We start from the raw sequence: 19,955 nt of genomic DNA, 5'->3' as shown, positions 1-19,955 counted from the left end.
TTTTTTCTCAAGGAAATAATTATATATGCATGGCAAAGTATATAAATCATATTACAACATTGACAATAAAGTTGTCATTTTTATCACGTTGAGGCCTCAACATCTATATATTTAGTTAAATATCTCTAGTGTTGGTTCTCCAAGTGACTTTTTGTTGTAATTTCCGTCTTTTCTCATATTTACACTTTACATAAAACTAAACCAAAATTACAACTTCCAATAATTAAAAAAAAACATCTAGAACTAAAAGTTCAAGAGTGATTATCAAGATACATAATTTTAAGAATGACACGTAGCAAATGTCTCCCTCCAAATTACAGATGATTTCTTTTCGTGAATTTCAAAACGGTACATGATGTCTAGAACCCGACTCAATACTTGAATCTCTCGCCAACCCCTCTGTTTGTGTTCAACTTCCAGTATATTATGCATGGGTAATTGTGTCTCTCCTCTTTTCCCGAAAATTCACTATTGACCTTAAGACACCTCAACAAAATTCACTCTAAAACTAAGGAACATGTGGTCCATTTACTAGTCTCACAAAGGTGACTTTTAGAACTACCTAAAAATAATCTAATGTAAAACAAAACTCGGACACTTTTTTGAGTAAAATTCCAAAAAACAAATAAACATGATTTTTAAGCCTTATAAATACCACAATTAAAACCATGGGCTTATGTAGGTAGTGCCATGTAGATGCAATGCATTACATTGCATTAACATATTGTTTTTGGTAATGAAACCATAAATGCATCGAGACATTCTCGTATGTTCGTTTACTTGAATTACATAATAATTTTATATTCAACAATTGGATTGAGATCTTGATCATGAAATCAATTCAAGGTGTAATGACTAAGTAACTATACTCACACTTGTGCGGTGAATACATTCACAAAATCTTGAGAAAATACACGGATTTATAGTCATTCAGACTATTAACTAAAACATTTATGCTTCATTTTTTTTTCATTTTATAACCACAATATTTTAATTGCTTTAAAAATCCGTAATTGTGAGAAGATATTCTCATATTCTTCCATATAATAAGTCTCTTGTTTCAAGAACTTGTCATATCTCGCTCTTGTTTATTTTGACCATAATGTTTATGTCTTTCAATGAAATGATGTTGAACTAAAAATTTAATCTGGACCAGGTGTATAAACACATCCAACATGAATAGCCCAAATTGCAGGCGCATGTTGCGGTTAACAAGAGGGAAGATTCGGTATGTATCAAAGTCCGATACAACTTCCAAGTACTGGATTGTAGGTCAAGTCCCAAAATATGGTAACTAAATTCAATAAACCGTGACAAATTCCATCACAATGGTATAAGTGACAATTTATGTCACAAACCAATGGTATAGGCGACAATTTTTGTCACAAACCTATGTTTGTCCCATTTTTTTTCAAACTTTGTAGCTACACACAACGGCTACAGATGGTAATAGCAGCACTCCCAGCCGCTCCTAAAACTCAGCATCAGGAGAATCATATCCATGTATACCACTTGAGAAGCGAAAGAATCGGGTTGAAAAGTAAAGGGATGTTGAAAATCCCCGATGAAAGGGTCGTGCGCACTAGGCTGAGTTGTCGACTCGACGGCACTTGGTCTCTCGACGAGAAACAGGTTGGAGAAAGGGGGTGCCCATATCCGATTTCTGTTTTTTTTTCTGCAATTTTTTTTTTCAGCAGAAGAATTTATTTTTTCGTTTTCTTCTGTCGAATTATTTTCATGACAGAAGGAATTTTTTTTTTGAAAAATAGGGTTCTAGAGTCTAGACCTAGTAACTCAGGGTTAAAACTACGTGCTACAGAAGAATGCAATACACATCTAAATATGGAGAAACATCATCTTTATTCATTGGTAATGGAGCCTTTATATGAAAATTACATTGAGTATCCCGTAGATTCAGAGATTATATATCATTCCTTATCTAGACTAACATATACTAATTAAGACAAGATACACATGAAGATTACGGAAAGTAATTCTCCTATAACATTAATTATTTATTATCATCGACACCCATCGGGTAAATAACAATTATTTTTATCTTTTAGTTCTATATTAATGGAATTCAGGATACAAAATTTGGTATGCTTACATGCTTATATGCTTCTTTTCAACAAAACGTACGATTTGTTTGCTAACAATCTGAATTATTTCCAAGATATATATCTCCTCATTAAAAGTTTTGTGCTAAATATTTGTTATTGTATAAATATGTTCCTAGCTAGTAGAGACTGTAGAGCCATCAAATATGCGAATATTTTTACTAGAAACTAGATAAAACAAAATTTTGAAGAATCCTACTGGTAGTAGGAGAAGCTTTCCAAACAGCGAACATCCATCATCAAACAAAAAAGCTTGAAATATGGACTCTTTTAAGTGAATTTAGAATACAAATCTGATTTCATAATACAAAGTCATGGTACAGGACAAAAAACCATAATTTTTTTCTTGAGAAGAAAACTAGATTACAACATAAAGTCCCTAGGCCAGCCATTTTGTACCGAACTTAATTGATATGATCAAAATCCATAAACTATGAAATTCTACTAAAAGCTACAATTAATTTAAGAAACTAAAGTTACAACTAATTCATTGTTCATTCATCGATGATGACAAAAGTTTTGTTTTAATTATAACTACAATAGATGTTTACATTCATGCGTCTCTTCATTCATCCACGGGATTGCGGATCTAGTCCCCACGCATTTGGCCACCAACAGTAAATGGATCTTTGATCTTTTCACCCTGAAGTTGTTGCTTAACTGTGAAGAACTTTTGGAAAATGTTTTGACTGCGAGTAACTTTCTTGTGATAGATAAGAATAAGAGGATGATAGTTTGTAAGAGGTATTGATGTAGAGATACGATGTGTGGAGTTATAATTGCGATTGAGGAGTTTTTAGTTTAGCTGGTTGTAAAAGATATTTTAACTATGAGTAAAACTTTCTTGAGATAGAATATAATAAGAGGATGAGAGGATTATAGGTTGTAAGAGCGCTATTGATGTAGACAACAATTCAGTGAAATAGACTAGATTTTGAATGTTTTTGTTAAAAAAAAAGAAAGTAAAATCAATGTGAATATTCAAACTAGATAAGAATTTATATATGTGTGTGTACGCGCGTGCCTCATTTTAGGCACAAAAAGAAAACCCACACTAGTCACTAAAACAAGGACAAGAATAGAAATGAAAAAGAATAACAAGAATGACATGCCACTATCTATGATGACATTAAGCAACATTTTTCGTTTTATCGAGCCATCAGAGCCGCTATTCAGAGTGCTCTTTACTCACACAAAGAAGATAAAAGAAAATGATCAAAGTGTTCAAGAAAAAACACTATTAGCGTGCCTTCGTTAAAACAAATAAAAGAATGAGTTAATGACGTTTATGGTCAACGGATGTAACGGATCAATCATCATTATGTAGCCTTAATTACCATTCACTTCTATTGTAATCTTGACTATTATACAAAGGGGATTGTCATTGTCAATGAGATGAGTAGATCATTTCATTTTTCCTACAACACGTTATCAACACTTTTACTTTAGATCTGAGTTTTTAGCAAAAATGAAAAAACAGAAAACCCTAGTTTTCTGAAAAAGCCATGAAAAAATCCGTCAAAAGAAGAAGAAAATTTTTATGCGGAAAGAAAAAAAATTGCAGAAATCCTTTTTTTTTTTCAGAGGGCACCTAAACAATCTCTCTCGGCACTCATCCATCTTCTCTGATCTGCATCGGTGTCGTTCTCTAGCCCAGGCGACAATCTAGCTCCGCTGATGCCTTGAAGCAACCGAATGTCATCCCTTATCCCGATGATTTCCAGCGCCGCAGCCTCGCCGTACGTGCCTAGACTCGGTGTTCGTGTCGACTCGACGACTGATGGAATCGGAGATCTTCGAAGCCGCCCCAAATCTAGGCCTTTCAGATCGCTGTTGTGCCCCTCTTGCCTCCTCCGGCGCCCAAGATACCGCCATATATCTCTGTCCAACCCAGAATGGCGGCATAATTGGTGACTACGGCCTAGCGCTACACGACGCTATCCAACTCTCGATCAGGTTTTTCGAACCGAGCCATGCTCGTCCTGAGCACCCCGATCGCATGACGTTGTGCTCAACCTAGATCGGCGAGATCGGCTGTGACCCGACGATCCCGCGACTCGGATCTGCGACAGAACATGATTTTCATATATTGGACTTTGAAGAATTGAGTACCAACCCCCCTACAAGCCAACCAAGGCTCAACCATGATTGAATTATGCAACATGTTTTCCTGCACGTAACTTGCAAGTATACTTAAAATCTTGAATGACAAATAAATGTCTCTCAGAAAAAAAGTTTTTCTTAGAACGAACTATGGATAATAAAGAAGTAATAACCCTAAAACAATGGGCAAATATTATGAATGCAGGTTTATATAAATCGATCAATGGTAATTGATAACAATGTACTGGTTGATAAATGCATAGGGGATATGACATGAGCAATGAAATGCTCTCTTGCAAAATGAGTATAGAATAATGAGAGTACGACAATTTGAAAAAGTATATTCAAAATCAAACTATAAGGAGAAAACTCCTCAATTTTAGGAGCGACACAAATCTAGGTCATTCAAAATGTTTCAGACTTCAATTACAGTCTGACACTAATTTTCTAAGATATAATTACAATGACTATTATATATGCCTAAAATTTCATTATACTTTGGTATTGAAGTACCTTTGGATTGGATAAGACCTTGATGCAATCGTTGATACACAACCAAGGTTACGACTTTTTCTCAATGAAATGATGAGAATATTCGAATATTAATCGGGATATATGTGGTTCTATTTTTAATATTTTGACTTTGAGAAATACCGCATAAAGTAAAGCAACTTCACAAAAAATATTAGTATGACATGAATAACTGGATGTAAAGAAATGCAAACTCCACAGTAGTAGTACTGAAGAATAATAGTAGGACATATATAATAATATCAATAATGTTGACTAATGTATAATCCTTCATGATTCAAAATGTACATGCATTATAAGATGGAGATATCGTTTTACAATTTTATCAAATTATACTTCATTGACATTTTATGTAACAAGAGCCAACAAGAGACAATCGAACCTTTATACGTTTTAATTTTTTTTTATGTCAACAACTATTTCATGTGAAAAGAATTAGTGAGATTATAATTGACTTCCTTTGCATCATCTCTAATGACTGCGGATGTAATCGAGAATTAGAGAAGTTTATATGTCTATCTAGCAAGTATATATGTAATTGCTAAATTGAATCCAACAACGTCAAAAGAAATTGACCTTCGGGATTTTGACATATTTGGGATTTGACACGATTTATTGGGATACCCAGGTCGTGATATGTGTGTCTATATATTAGAGGAGTTACACCAGGACACTCATATATTTTGGATAAATAAAAGCAAGAACAAAAGAAACAACAAACTGTGAAAATCCTTAAAATATAATTTTATGGAGGAATTGAAAATGTGATTTCATTCTCATATTTCGTTGATCCCCTAAGATGTAACCGTGAAATGTTTGATGCACAAGTATATGCACTAACACCATATTATGATTCTTATATCCATTGTGATTAGGTATGTAAAGCTAATCATTCAAATCTTATAAATCTCTTAAAGATATTTGGATTGAGATCATCCTATGCAAAAGACATGTATTCTCACTGTGTTCAAGGATTGAATACAACGAAAATTATGTGGATTAATTCAACCAACTTGCGAACACTTTAAATATTTTATGGTGTTGGTTGAGGTGTCGACACATTGGTCACGTGTCATCACACCATTCACTATTGAAACTAATGTTACTTATGCTAGTTACAAATCCACTTGGTCTCACGGAAAATAACTAAAGTACTAGTCTTGATATTGGTAAATGGTAATGTGCACCAATATTTCCGTTTAGGGTAATGTAATTTTTGTAGATACAATTTATTACTCACTAGTTCTTGGCTATCACCTTAATCATTGTCAAAGGAATTACAATCCATAACATCGAATGATCGAAATAATTGAGCTCGCCAGGATTGATACGGATCTACAATCCTTGAGCTCCACTAGATTAACCTACGTGCCAAATTGCGATGCCACATCGCATAATGGTGAAGCCAATTAATGTGAACAAGTGTTCTTATTGGAGACGAGCATCCATATAGTCCGCTATATTGCAACTTTGACAAACGATCTCTTTTTCCGCTAGATATGTGGAATATCACTTTGATGAGACAGTCTTCCCGTCGTTAGGGGGAGATAAGAACAAAGAATGTTCAACTGGAACGACATGAATTGTTGTGGTTTGTCCCCACTGTGTCTCATCTTGATCCCCACTATTGCACAAAGTGATGAGATCACAGATATTAGCTGCCAATATGCTTGCAAGGTTCAATGCCCTAAGAAGAGGACATGACGCCACCCAAAAGGAATTTGGCATTGCGTTGCCGCCATAGGGTGACATGTTAACACCATAAAGTGGCATAAATGGTGTCATAGGCCATTGCTCTCCAAGAAAGCGAGTTTGGCACAATTTGATCCATTGATCCATAATCTCAAATCTACCACATGAGAATTTCCTGGATGTTGGTAATCATTGGGGGACGCCTCAGATGTTAGAACAAATCCTTGAATATATAGAGATCTCTACAAATACAAACCACATGAGGATGTAAGATATTGAGTCTTAATATCGAACCATACTTCGTTGAGAAATACCAACGTAGTAATTTTGGCCTAATGGAAAGAAGCAATCCAGCATGAACTAAAGTTCATTAACAAAGAGATATGTATTTGGGCAGGTGAAGCCGACACCGCAAGTATAAACCCTATCATATATATTTGTTATGATGCGTATGAGAATTAAGAGTATAGACTCAGCTTATGGCGCAAGGTCTCTCACTAAACGCACTGGAATCAACTACGAGAAAATATTCATTTGTAATTGACCACAATGAGATATTCTCGTAATGGATGTCATTGCATTCCACTACTTTATATGTTTAGTAGTTTTCTGAAAAACTGATAAATGCAGCTTATGAATGTTATAACAAGATATCTCTATTTGGGATCGAAATTAAGAGATATACATGAAAGTCATAAAACAGAATTTATTCACCCAAGAAATGGTACTAGACCACGTTACGCTACAAAAGGAATTGAAATGTGCACAAAATAAATACTTGTTTTGGAATAGGGATCAAAAGAATTATGTCATTGCGTATTCAATATGGATTTGCATAGTCTTTTGATGAACTAAAAAGATGTCGCCATTACAAATCCGAAATCGAGAATGAAAAAGATAATTGGGAAGACATAGTCTCAAAATGGATATTGAGGACTGTAATATTGATGATTAACCATCAATCGGCTTTAAAGCACTCTAAAGGTTAAAAGTGAGGCTTCCATAACTCCTATGATCAGTCGAAGTCTTTAAAGATAAATCCATTTTCGTCTAATTGAAAGATGACGAATAAGTGTTGGGAAATGAGATTCCCTATACAAGTGCAAAGATGTATTATTGCACTTAACACAATATCCAAGACTTGACCTCTCATTCGTTGTATAGCTTTGCGCTCACACAACAACAATACCTAAAAGTTTAGGCTTATTTAGTCCCTATACAGAAAAGAGAAAACGACATGGTAAAGATGAACATTATCTACGTTGTCGCCAGATGTGCTTAAAGTAAATATGCAAAAGTTATCAAAGCTCACACGATTAATATAAAAATCAAAGGGAGGTGCAGACATAAGGGGGAGTCTAGCACATATATTTTAATCTCAAATGTAATAGGTGTGTTGTGCTATTTTCCCCTTCGACCAAGGTTTTGTTTTCTCCCATTGGGTTTTGTTACTTGACAATGTTTTTAATGTGGCAACACCGTATGCACCATTATATCTTCGACTCGGGACAAGTGGGAGTGTTGAAGGAAAAACACCATTAGTGTGCATTCATTAAAACAAATAAAGGAATGAGTTAATGACGTTTATGGTCAATGGATATAACAGATCAATCACCATTATGTAGCCTTAATTACCATTGTGATTACAATTTACTTCTATTGTAATCTTGACCCCTATATAAAGGGGATTATCAATAAAATGAGTTAGATAATTCTATTTTCCCTACAAGACAAGTTTAAAATTGAACTTTGATTACAAGGATAGCTATATAGAAATGTATCATGGAAACTTGGAAAGCAGAAGAAAGATAACGAATAAAAATAAGGATCGGGTTTTTCTAATGTTATTCTTCAGCTTTTGGCCTAACCACAGTACCTCTTAGTTTGCGAATTATTTTTCTCTCTGCTCAAAGAAGACATGTGATTTTTGCTAATAAAAACCAACGTGTTTACCAAAACCAGCATGTACTAACTTGGGCAGATGGAAGGCCAATTTGAATAGGTGCAAGTACAAGATTCAAAAGTGGAGCAGACAAAAGTTTCCAAAGTGTATCAAAGAGGAGATCAAGCAGTGTCTTACTACACTGGATGATCTTCAAGTTAATCATTCTCTTACCAGCATAGAGGAACAGAGAGAAGTATCAGCTGCTCTTAGTTCTCTTTGGTCTAGGGAGGAGAAGTTTTGGCATCAGAGGTCTAGGGTGAAGTGGTTACAAGCTGGGGATTCAAATTCGCGTTTCTTACATCTCTCCACTCTACAAAGAAGGCAGAGAAACAAGATCTTGAAAATTCAATGTGACTCTGGTATTTGGTTATCTGGTGAAAACAAAATTAGAGTGGAGTTTGAAAGGCAATTCGAACTGTTATTTACTACTTCAAGTAATAGAGAGTGGGGTGATGCTTTGGTGGGGGTGATGCCTTCTGTTACTGAGTCTTTGAATGCTGAGCTTATCGCCCCGGTTACTATTGAAGAGGTTAAGGAGGTGACTTTTCAGTTGGGGGCTTTGAAGGCTCCAGGACCTGACGGCTTTCCGGGTCTATTTTACCACAAATATTGGAGTATAGTTAAAGATGTAGTTGCTACTGCTACGGTGGATTTTCTTGCAGGAAAGGTTTGTCTTAAAGAGTTGAATAGGACGAATATTGTCCTCATTCCAAAAGTTGAGAATCCGGTAATGACTTCACACTTTCGACCAATTAGTTTGTGTAATAACTCCTACAAGATACTTTCTAAGGTTCTTACCAACCGGTTGAAAGTTTGTCTCCCTATCTTGATATCTCCAAATCAGAATGCATTTGTTCCCGGCAGACAAATACAAGATAACTTGCTTGTTGCTCATGAGGCCTACCACTATCTCAAGCTAAAGAGGGAGGGTGGAAATCACGAGTTGGGGTTGAAATTAGACATGAATAAGGCCTACGATCGTGTTGAATGTGATTTCCTTGAGGCTGCTGTATCTCACTTTGGATTTTGTCGTAGTTGGGTGAATATTATTATGGCTTGTGTTACTTCGGTGTCTTTCTCGATTGTTCTTAATGGCAGGGCTGGGGTATTTTTATCTAACAAGGGGGCTGAGGCAAGGGGACCCCCTGTCCCCTTATCTTTTTCTGATTATCAGTGAGGTTCTATCAGTGAGATTGACTAAAGCTGTTCATGAGGAATCTTTGGTGGGAATCAAGCTCACTAGGAAGAGCCCTACTCTCTCCCACTTGTTTTTTGCTGATGATTCTCTTTTCTTCATCAAGGCGACACTGAGTAATGTAAAGCAGTTGCTGGTTATTTTTAAAGCCTACTGTACAACATCTGGACAAGTGATTAGTGTTGAGAAATCCAGTGTTTATTTTTCTCCAAATACTCCGGAGCAAATGGTATTGTTGATCAGCGAGATGATGGGCTTCGCTCCTGTTATTGATCCTGGTAAGTATTTGGGAATGCCTTCTTTATGGGGAAGATCAAAGAAAGATGCTCTTGGTTATATAATGGATAGGGTGAAGAAAAAAGTGGTCGGATGGAAACAGAAAACACTTTCTTGGGCTGGTAAGGAGGTATTGATTAAAGCGGTTGCCACTGCTATCCCGGCTTATCCTATGTCATGTTTCAAGCTTCCCATTGGTGTGTGCGAGTCAATTAACTTGGTTCTAGGTAATTTCTGGTGGGGTTCGAATGATACCAGTAACCGAATCCATTGGAAGAGTTGGAATTTTCTCTGCAAACCAAAAGACGATGGTGGTTTGGGATTTCGTGATATTCATATTTTGAACATGTCTCTTTTAGCAAAACAATGTTGGAGACTAGTACAAGAACCTGACTCGCTCTGGGCAAGGATTATGAAAGCTAGATATTTCCCTGACTGTTCTATTTTCGAAGCTACTAAGGGATATAGAGCTTCATGGAGTTGGGCAAGTATTATTGAGGCTAGGGACCTTTTGGTTAAGGGGGGTTGTTGGCAGGTTGAAAATGGTCAGTCCATTAATATTTGGGGGAATAAGTGGAAACCTCCTCCTGATCTTCATGATGGATTTTTAATAAATGGAGTCACTGCTCCTACTGACATTGTTTTAGTTAATCAACTCATTGATTGGGATACTCATTCCTGGTATTTGGACAATGTGAAACACATCATTAGTGGAGAGGCTGCTGCTAGAATTGCTTGTTTACCAATTGGGAATGTGGATGGCAAGGATAGATTTATATGGCCGTGGACTAAGAATGTTGTTTTCACGGTCAAATCTGGGTACCATTGGCTACAAAACATCCATGCACTTGCTACTAGGAATGTTGACAGTGCGAGGGGCTCACATTTGGTTAATTGTACTACCTGGAAGCTTATCTGGAGACTCCATACTCTTCCAAAAATCAAGCTTTTCCTATGGCAAGTACTGGGAGGAGTTGGTCCTGTTTTTCTCAATCTTTACAAGAGAAAAATGGTACAAACTCCTCTTTGCCCTATTTGTGGACAGGATGAGGAATCGTTTGAGCATCTTTTTCTATTATGCAGTTGGGTTGCTACTGTATGGTTTGGCTCACCGCTGGGACTAAGAATTGATAAGGCAATGATTACTAGTTTTGATCGGTGGCTCTACTCTTTATCTAATAGTTTTAGAGACGCAAGAAAAAAGGATGTATTTCTCTCTTTGTGCAGCTCTATATGCTGGATGATATGGAAGGCTAGATGCAATTATGTGTATAAAGGTACCCCTTTATCTCCTATGTTCACCATCAATCAAGCAATCAAACTTGCTACTGAGTTCATTGAAGTTAAAGTCATACATGTACCTCATCCAATGGAGCAAGAGAGAGTGTATCTGAGATCATGGGCTCCTCCACCTCCTGATTATCTGAAATTTAATTGTGATGCTGCCTAGAGTAAAGACAAGCTTGCTGGTCTGGGTGTTGTCGTTCGTGACGAGTCGGGTCGTTTTATTGAGGGATTAGCTGCCACTAGTTCTTGCCTCTCGTGTGACCAAGCGGAAGCTGAAGCTGTACTGATGGGTGTCAATTTGGCAGTCTCTCAAGGAAGAGATAAATTTGTTATAGAATCTGATTCAAAGACTGTGATTGATGGTTTAAGGTATAAGTCAAACAATTGCTGGAGAATTTACCCTATTCTTAGACGAATTTGGTCTCTGAGCAATGGAATCAGTGATTGCATTTGGAGCTGGGCTCCCCGTGAAGCAAATGGCGCTGCTCACCGACCTGCCACGCTTGCCGACGAGACTGTGGGTCTGAAAAGATGGGTTAACCGACCACCACGACCTCTTTTTTCTGTGTTGAGAAATGATGGTATGCCAACTCCGCCGATGGCATGATTTGTTGTTAGAATTTCATTTTTGCTTTTGTTCTTACAGGGATTGATCTCAATCACTAGTCTACTTATCCTAGTTGAGATATTTACCCTTGTTGTTTGTATTTTGTGAGTCCCAGGTTTACTGGGTTCAGTTTAGGCTTTTGCCTTAATGAAGTTTCTTCATTATTCAAAAAAAAAAAATCTTAGAGGTGGCTCGAAGTTATTGTGAAGACTATCTAGCCTCTCAAAAGTCCATGCTTGGAGGATTCGAAAGTTGAACCAAGTATTGCCCACAAAAAGACGTTCACTTTACAAAAAACTTATCTATGTTAAGTGCAACTAGTTCTTTGGACTTTCCTCATCATTTCACTCCCAATCCGTGCCATAAAAACTACCAAGTGATTCACGTTGTCCTACAGTTAAATTGGAGTAGCTCAAAACTAAAACCACAAGGACTAAAGTTTTACCAAAAGGGCGGAACTTGAAAATGAAAACTCATGTTACTCTAATGTCATGATCAACAGCGAACGGATGTGTCCACTCAAGCTTAAGAAAAACATCAAGTATCATGTACAATGCACAAATGAATAAGCTTAATGTGTTGTACTACATCAGGAATTCTGGCTGGACAGCATTAAATTTGATTATGTTTGTACACAACAAATTAGTCTAAAATAAAACTCAACACAAAAGGCATGACTCACATAATTTATATTTTACAAGTAATTTTCAGTTGTTGTAAAACAAAAATACGATGGCCATAATTCGTTGAGATTTCAAAGTGACCGTTACTATTAGTTAGAGACATTTGAAATGCCAAAGTTTGTAAGACATATCAGCTTCAACAACAGCTGCTTGTGGCTGCAGTGGACAGTGGTTGCTCCTTAAATATGTTCTTTTTCACACCTTTAGAACCCTCAGCTAATAGACTAGGAGTATCCAGAATCTGCATGGAAGGATTACAATTATCATACCATCAAGTTTCGTTAACAATATAGAATCAGGCATACAATTTATGGCTACTTATGTACAATGCTTTCAGCAAGTTATAGCATGTTCGGTTTGCATAGATACTTCTTTGGTGCAAACAGGTATATACTTTATTTACTCAATTCACATCAGAATAATTGCTCTCAGAGCAGTCATGCAGCAAATGACTGCAATAATTATGAGGTTTTCATACCTTTAAAACAAGCTCTTCAAAGCACTGTTGGACATTAACTCGAGTTTTAGCACTGCATTCAATAAAGAGGCATCCAGATTCCCTGGCAAAATTTGTTCCCTCTTTTTTGGTTACAACCCTGTCACTCTCCTGAATATTAAGGATGATTTAAATAAGTATGAAAAAGCTCAAGAGGATAAGGAAGTTTGTTCTCAACAGAAAAATAAACTCATAAAATTTAAACTTTCATCAGTCTCATGTTGGATATTCAACAGACATGCATGCCAACTGTCTAATGAAAGGAGGAATAAAAAATACAGAACGTAAAATTGGAAGAAAATATATTCTCATTGTTCATGAAAATCTGTACCAATTTAAAAGGGATTAGCTCTAACTATTCTCTAGTATATCATTTGTTGTAAAAGAGCAAGAGCTACTAGTGTTCCTGAAGCCTAAGTTTAAATGATATTACATGAATAACACTTCTACTAAAAGTTCTACCCTAGAGGCTATAAGCCTGATCAAACCCACCTCTCTCTTTACTCTGTTTATTCTTTTCACCTCTCACCGAAGAAGAGTTTCTAACTTTTTAACAAAAAAAATCATTTGATCACAGTGAACCAGAAAGTTCATATTAATTAGCAGCATGAGACACTAAAGACTGACTACCTCCGCCGCCAGTCAAGGAAAATATCATAAATGTTAGTCAATGAAATGCAATGGATTTTTGTTGTGCTAGATTTTTGGTTGTGAATGTGTTCACTGTCAAAGCAGCTTCAGCAAGAAAACAGAGCATCAAAACTGAACTTCAGAATCGGGAATTGCTCTAGAGCACAATAATCCAATTCTCCCCATAAAATTCTAACTATATATGTTAATTTTTAGATAAACAGCGTTGGGACCACCAACAATCACATGCAAGAAAGCACAGGGATGCAGAGACTATCAAAAGGGCTATAATATTATTTTGTTTAGGCTCCCGAGCTATTAATTATGTTGAGGTTAATCCACTGGTGGATCTGATACATGACCATACTTTTTTTGGCCACCTTGTTACCACGAGAACCAAACACAGGACACTATCAAGACAAAATTTACAACTAGAAAACTACTACAAATGCGAGAAAAAGTCTTCTCGTAATCAAGATGGAGAGAGAAATTTAAAATGGAATATTAAAGAACCTTATCGACTTTGTTTCCCACAAGCATCTTGATGCAGTCTTGATTTGTTGAATAAAGTTCTATTTCCTTGGCCCATATATCACAAAGGTTGGTGAATGTCTCTCGCCTTGTTACATCATAAACTGTTGATATTAAAACATAAATAAGACGAAGATGAAACACAGATGAATACTAATAGAAAGAATATTTCAATCAGAAGGCCTGAAAATTCCTGACTTTAATATGATGATGTGACAACTTTAGTTTCTCATAAGTAAAAAGGGGGAAAATCCTACAAGTTGAACCTAATAAGTTAAGGCAATCCACAAGTGGAAACTTATGTCTCAAAGAATCAACAAGAGTTATGTCTTCCCTCCAAAACACAATTTACAAGTAACATGTTATGACTTCATTTTTTATTTATTTAAGAAAATATATAATCATGTATAAAGATAACTAAAGAACAAGATCAAAATAAGTGGCAAAATTAACTGCTATTGATGTATGGGAGTAAAAACACTTCCCAAGCCAATATCTGCATATTTGACTTCTTAAGTTAAACAAGTGTCAGTAGCACTTACCCATAATTATCCCTTGTGCTCCTCTATAATATGAACTTGTCAAGGTTCTAAATCTCTCTTGACCAGCTGAATCAATAAAAATTTAAAAACTTGTGATTAGCATATTACAAGCCTTCCCTTAGACAATGAACAAGGTCAAGGAGACTTAAGTGATGACAGAACATTTTACAACATGAAATGGCTAAAACCCATCTTAGGGATATATTTACGATTTTAAGGATAACAAGGAGCAGATCTTTAGCATGAACGCATAAGGTTTTCTCATTCCAATTCTGTACACACTCAATGCTTAAAATATGTACAATTGATTTTAAGCTTGTGAGTATTAACCAGAAGTAGTGCTAAGTCGTATTATCCGATCCCAAATGGGATGAATTACAGCTGTTCTTCAATTAAAATCAATGTTTCAAGACGAAACAGACAAAACACTTGCTTCAACCACAAGAAGGGAGGGGAAACGGAAATGCACATAATGAAAACAAGGTCGGTATTAATAAATCCAAGCAATAGAATAAATTGATTAACCTTTAAAGTGAATGCACCCAAGAAAAGCTACTTTCATTATAACAGCAGCCTGATCAGCTTCATAAGTGAAGTTCTGACTAGAATTTTATCTCTTAATTACGAAAAGCACAAAAGTGAGCCGTGATTCATACTACAAGGAACACGAACTTCTCATGTAAATCGTTCTTTAACAATCTGAAATTGATCCAATAGAAACATTCCGATTCCAAAATGACCTAATCATATCAATAAGCAACCACCACATCTACACTTTAAACATGATTTACAGTAACAACTCCGATTTTCTTTTTACCTGTATCCCAAATCGCAAGCTTGAGCTTCTTGCCGCCGACGTTAACATACTTGACCTTAAAATCCACACCTGCGCGAATCGAAACCAGAGAGAGAGAGAGAGAAGAGCGAAATCAATGAGGCGATTAGAGGAAGGTAAACCTTTTTAATTGGAAAGAGACGAACCGATGGTGGGAGAGAGGTCTTCGAAGGAATCGGAGGTGAAGCTGAGGAGGAGACTGCTTTTGCCGACGCCGGAGTCGCCGATCATCAAGAGCTTGAACAAGTAATCGAACTCGCCTTGGTTCGAAGCCGATAGTGCTTCCATTCTCTCTCTGCTTCTCTACTATTTTGATTTTGATGCCCAAGATCTATCAAACTGAACTCACAACCTTATATTTACGAAATGCCCAGCACCAGTTTTTTGTTTTTTGTTTTTTGAGAGAGAGAAAAGTTTTTGTTGTAATTAGGGATTTGGATTTAATTGAAAAAGAAAAATCTTATTTAAAAACCAACCAAATTGTGGTAAGGAAGACCAACGCCCCCGCTTTGCCTATCGTTCAAGTTCAGGGGTCGGGCTCGTTTCCTGTCTCTGTGTTTCTCGCGGCCAAAGCTGTTGTGTCAAAACAAATGGCCAACAATCCCTCGCAGCTACTCCCCTCAGGTTCTCTCTCTCTCTCTCTCTCAGTTTTCCGATCACAAACAGAGACGAAAAATCTAATCTTTTTTTTTTATGGGCACGCAGAGCTGATCGACCGGTGCATAGGGTCGAAGATATGGGTGATAATGAAGGGCGACAAGGAGCTCGTCGGGACTCTCAGGGGTTTCGATGTCTACGTCAACATGGTTCTCGAAGACGTCACTGAATAGTATGCTTCTCTCTCTCTCTCTCTCCATAAACCCTAACATTTTGGGGGCCTTTTTCTGCTCGCTTTTTTGTGTTTGATACAATGTTGATGCTCCAGGGTTTGTAAATTTCATATGGATTAATCTGGAAATCAAGAACAAAGAGTAGATAAGGCTTCAAGTTTTAATCTTTGTATGCAATTGGAAATAGTCAGTTGGTACTTGGTAGTTTATATACTTCTGTGAGGCTTACCTAGCTGATTTTTTTTTAATTGATAAAGGGTAGTTGAGAGAGTAGATGAGTTTTTTTATATTATTATTCCATCGAAGCTCAAAAATTGCAGGAAAGTGCTTCCAACTCCGAGTTGGTTACCAATGGAGTTGGGTAAAGTTAGGCGCATTATGAGTAATTTTATGTTCATCCTTTTGTTATTTATATCTGGTGTCTTTTTTCTTTAATGCAATTTTAGTGTGAGTTCATGTCCAGAATATAATCAGAATTTAATGGATGGCCAACATTTTGGATTTTAGGGATGTTGAATATGTTGATCACGAGGTGTTCTTGGATAAGGTAGATAGAATTTGGATGCGATGCTAGTTAAAGACGTGGACTGTACAGATGCTCTCGGTGTTAGGAGACAATTTTCCTAGTTCTAATCCACTTTGTCACCTATTGCGACCATTAGGGCGTGTAAACTTTTAAGAGAGATTTGGAATAAAGGTGCGAGGAAATTACATTGGAACAGCCCGATGATAGAAAGATTCGATCTATAATGAATATTTTGCCTGCGTGCAATCTTTCTCTTTCTCAGATCCCAATTAATGTAGCTGAGAAAGTTAGAAAGATTAATGAGAACTTGAGAAGTTAATACTTAGTGAGTTGGTGAATGATTTTTAACTTTTCACTAGAAAAAATTGCTAATATGTGCTGGGGAAGTGGGGAATGGCCATGTTGTTGGGAAGAGAAATGGGTGGGTGACATAGCTGTTTGCCATTCATATAGTCGTTTATATCGACTATATATGTATCATACATTGGCAAGATGTGTACGGTTCCATCTCTTCCTTAAGCTGGGGTTTTTGGTTTAGAGGAATTTAACTGATCCAGAAGTAAACTTCTCAGATTGAAGGTATCAAGCTTGTCCGATGTAGATAAGACAAGAGAAGTTGGATGTTGGAGAGTTTGGTGAATTTTCCAGACAATCTTACTTTAAGGGTCTGAACAGTTGACGGATTCCCTATTTCTAATGACTAAATCCCTTCCTAAACTTCTGGTGTTAATTTGAATTACTGCACATGGGAGGGTTAATACTCGTGATTTCCTGTCTCTATCGTTTTGAAGCAGAGAGTGTGCATCAATGTCTTTGCACTGTCCAATCGCTTTAGCTTGTGTATTTAGCCAATATAGTGTTAGCTGCTGACATTCCAGCTAAATGATCATCTGATATGTATATATCATTGCTTTACATGAAAATCAAGGGCGGGGGGATGGGTGTAACTAGTTATAGGATAGAGAGTCTATGGGTTTTAATCTCTTTTTTTTTTTTTTGTAGCTCCTCTTTTTCTGATCACTTAGTGAATGCAGTACCGAATTAATTCTCATGATCTTGTGCTTTTCCACTCTTTTCTGACTATTCTTTTAATTCAACCAACTTTTTATTTTATCTTAAGCAACATATGTTTAACAAATTTATAGTCTATCAATTTCACTGTAGAGCTTTGGCATCAGAAGAGCTTGAACACTGACTGATATTTCTGTCTAACAGACTGTAACTACAGGAAGTTAATTGTAGGGAATCAAATAGACAAAAATGGGTTTAGAGAGATTGTGAGTCTCAGATCTGTCTTCATTTGTTAATTTATTTATCAAGAATACCTTTCGTTGGTCCTTAGTTAAGCAATGTCAGTGGTTGGGAGCTAAGGGCCTCTAATCTTTGGTTAAAGAACTAGCCATAGTTTTGTTATACCTAGCTTTAGGTATTTTAGAATGTAAGGGAAGTCTTTTCTGTTTGTTCAGGACATCTAGACCATCTGGTACATAAATTATTTTGATATATCAATTCTTTCCACTTGGCTGTCTACATTTTTACTAGTGCATTACCCATACTCTGAGAGAAGAGTATATTCTCATATGTTTGGTATTATTGTTTGGCTAGTTGGATTTTTTGTAACGTGAGGTGCTGGGAAACTCTTCTTCATCAGATGTGAACAAATATGATTAAACACATTCTCTTATTGTCTTGGGATAGGCCCATATCCCCTCCTTTTTCTCTTTATTATTTGTTTTGGTCCGTGTGCCTATGCAGTATAAACTTTAGACTACTTGATTAATTACCTGACATTTTTAGTTACTTTTGTACCTATTAATATTGATAACTTTTTAACGTTTAATGTATGCTTATCATATCTCCTTGTATTGCAGTGAGATTACTGCTGAAGGAAGAAGGATAACCAAGCTTGATCAGATTTTACTCAATGGAAACAACATTGCCATTGTAAGTAATGAGATTGGTTAAAATGTAGTTAAACATTTTGCTTGTGGTTGGTACAATTTTGAGGTCACAGATATCCCAGATAATTTTCACCTATCAAAATTTGCATCTGATTATCTATGCTTAAGCTATTATATGCAATCAACTGATCAATCTTCTAATTATGTGCACAATGCAGCTGGTCCCAGGTGGCTCCCCTGAAGCAGAGTAATAGAATAGAGCAAGGGTATTCTGCAATCTGCAGAATGGAGTCCCAGCTTTTTGTTGTTGCTAGGTGACATGGTTGTAAGACTGTCCTGTGAATTTGTATGATTGATGGGTCAGTTTTCTTCTGAATTCTAGTTGCTCGGCCTGGTTTTAAAACTATCAGTATTCGGGATATATCTTATCTTTCTGTAATGTACTGGAAGTTAACAGTTCAATTGCTGACAAATATATTAGTATGCATCCTGCTGTATTCTAGGTTAAGTAGGAGAAAACCAATAATTGATCAGTATGGACTATATATTTAACTTCGAGGAAGAAATTTTATGGTAATATGCGCAAGAACTTCTCTTAGGTGTATATCCTAGCTACTTTTGTCTCTTCTCTATCTTCTTCGCGATGTTCTCCAGATAGAACCCAATGCAACTAGTTAGAAGGATAAAGTTAGCTTGTAAGATGCAATCTTCTTCCGCCAATCTCTCAGGTGTCAAGTTTCATTCTTGAGTGAATGTGGTGTATGGGAAACCATTCCAAGTCAGAGCTGAGAAGATCACTTCCAAGATCTTTGAATGAAGAGCAGTTTTTGTTAGCTCCCTTGTTTTTTTCTCTTTGTATCTCCCTTGTTTTCTCTGACATTACATTCAGGGGAGATCTGTTGCCTCTGAGGTTTCTTGCCTCAATCCCTTCCCCATATCGAGCCAAAAATGAAGTGAATGAGCTGCGGCATCGTTCCATAAGCTCAACAAGTTAACAACATCTACTCTATTCTTTGTACAGTGCTTGTCGCACTTTACACAGTTTGTCTCTGAATTCAGAAGGCAATTCTTGAATTTGTTTTGCATTTTGTGGGAGCTTGCCAGTATAATCAATATATCTCATTATTCCAATGACTAACCTTCTATCAGGTGCAGCCATTACCGTCGGCTAATGTAATGAAGGCGGTTAATGGCCATGACATGTACATTAGGAGTAACATGACGT

General features: G+C 36.5%; 3 protein-coding genes across 3 annotated transcripts; 2 read left to right on the top strand and 1 right to left on the bottom strand.

The window, feature by feature from the left end:
• Window positions 1–3,900: 3,900 nt before the first annotated feature.
• LOC126802719 (uncharacterized) lies at window positions 3,901–11,756 on the top strand. Its single transcript, XM_050530396.1, has 5 exons — window positions 3,901–4,076; window positions 8,428–9,118; window positions 9,236–9,380; window positions 9,490–11,219; window positions 11,313–11,756. The coding sequence occupies exons 1-5, from the start codon at window positions 3,901–3,903 to the stop codon at window positions 11,754–11,756; spliced, it is 3,186 nt and encodes a 1,061-aa protein (XP_050386353.1).
• A 544-nt stretch (window positions 11,757–12,300) lies between these two features.
• Window positions 12,301–15,850, bottom strand: LOC126805031 (ras-related protein RABC1-like). The gene is made up of 6 exons (XM_050532120.1): window positions 15,620–15,850; window positions 15,456–15,524; window positions 14,639–14,704; window positions 14,079–14,200; window positions 12,918–13,046; window positions 12,301–12,680 (listed from the first exon to the last, which is right to left on the bottom strand). Exons 1-6 carry the CDS (start codon window positions 15,759–15,761, stop codon window positions 12,576–12,578), a joined length of 633 nt encoding a protein of 210 aa, XP_050388077.1. The 5' UTR covers window positions 15,762–15,850; the 3' UTR covers window positions 12,301–12,575.
• A 93-nt stretch (window positions 15,851–15,943) lies between these two features.
• On the top strand, window positions 15,944–19,215 carry LOC126805032 (sm-like protein LSM5). The gene is made up of 4 exons (XM_050532121.1): window positions 15,944–16,097; window positions 16,179–16,302; window positions 18,701–18,773; window positions 18,949–19,215. The coding sequence occupies exons 1-4, from the start codon at window positions 16,064–16,066 to the stop codon at window positions 18,979–18,981; spliced, it is 264 nt and encodes an 87-aa protein (XP_050388078.1). The 5' UTR covers window positions 15,944–16,063; the 3' UTR covers window positions 18,982–19,215.
• Window positions 19,216–19,955: the final 740 nt, after the last annotated feature.

This window comes from Argentina anserina, chromosome 1, assembly GCF_933775445.1.
Source record: "Argentina anserina chromosome 1, drPotAnse1.1, whole genome shotgun sequence".
Lineage (NCBI taxonomy): Eukaryota > Viridiplantae > Streptophyta > Magnoliopsida > Rosales > Rosaceae > Argentina > Argentina anserina.
This window is presented reverse-complemented; position numbering and strand designations above follow the sequence as displayed.

What these genes read in the sequence shown, in the direction of transcription:
- LOC126802719 (XM_050530396.1), top strand. Translation starts at nt 3,901, where the DNA reads ATGGAATCGGAGATCTTCGAAGCCGCCCCAAATCTAGGCCTTTCAGAT. An exon ending in GCTATCCAACTCTCGATCAG is followed by an intron (nt 4,077 to 8,427) that starts GTTTTTCGAACC and finishes TAACTTGGGCAG; the next exon opens with ATGGAAGGCCAATTTGAATA. An exon ending in TTCCAAAAGTTGAGAATCCG is followed by an intron (nt 9,119 to 9,235) that starts GTAATGACTTCA and finishes TCTCCAAATCAG; the next exon opens with AATGCATTTGTTCCCGGCAG.
- LOC126805031 (XM_050532120.1), bottom strand. Translation starts at nt 15,761, where the DNA reads ATGGAAGCACTATCGGCTTCGAACCAAGGCGAGTTCGATTACTTGTTC. An exon ending in AGCACAAGGGATAATTATGG is followed by an intron (nt 14,201 to 14,638) that starts GTAAGTGCTACT and finishes TAATATCAACAG; the next exon opens with TTTATGATGTAACAAGGCGA. An exon ending in TTGAAGAGCTTGTTTTAAAG is followed by an intron (nt 12,681 to 12,917) that starts GTATGAAAACCT and finishes CCTTCCATGCAG; the next exon opens with ATTCTGGATACTCCTAGTCT.
- LOC126805032 (XM_050532121.1), top strand. Translation starts at nt 16,064, where the DNA reads ATGGCCAACAATCCCTCGCAGCTACTCCCCTCAG. An exon ending in CTCGCAGCTACTCCCCTCAG is followed by an intron (nt 16,098 to 16,178) that starts GTTCTCTCTCTC and finishes ATGGGCACGCAG; the next exon opens with AGCTGATCGACCGGTGCATA. An exon ending in CTCGAAGACGTCACTGAATA is followed by an intron (nt 16,303 to 18,700) that starts GTATGCTTCTCT and finishes CTTGTATTGCAG; the next exon opens with TGAGATTACTGCTGAAGGAA.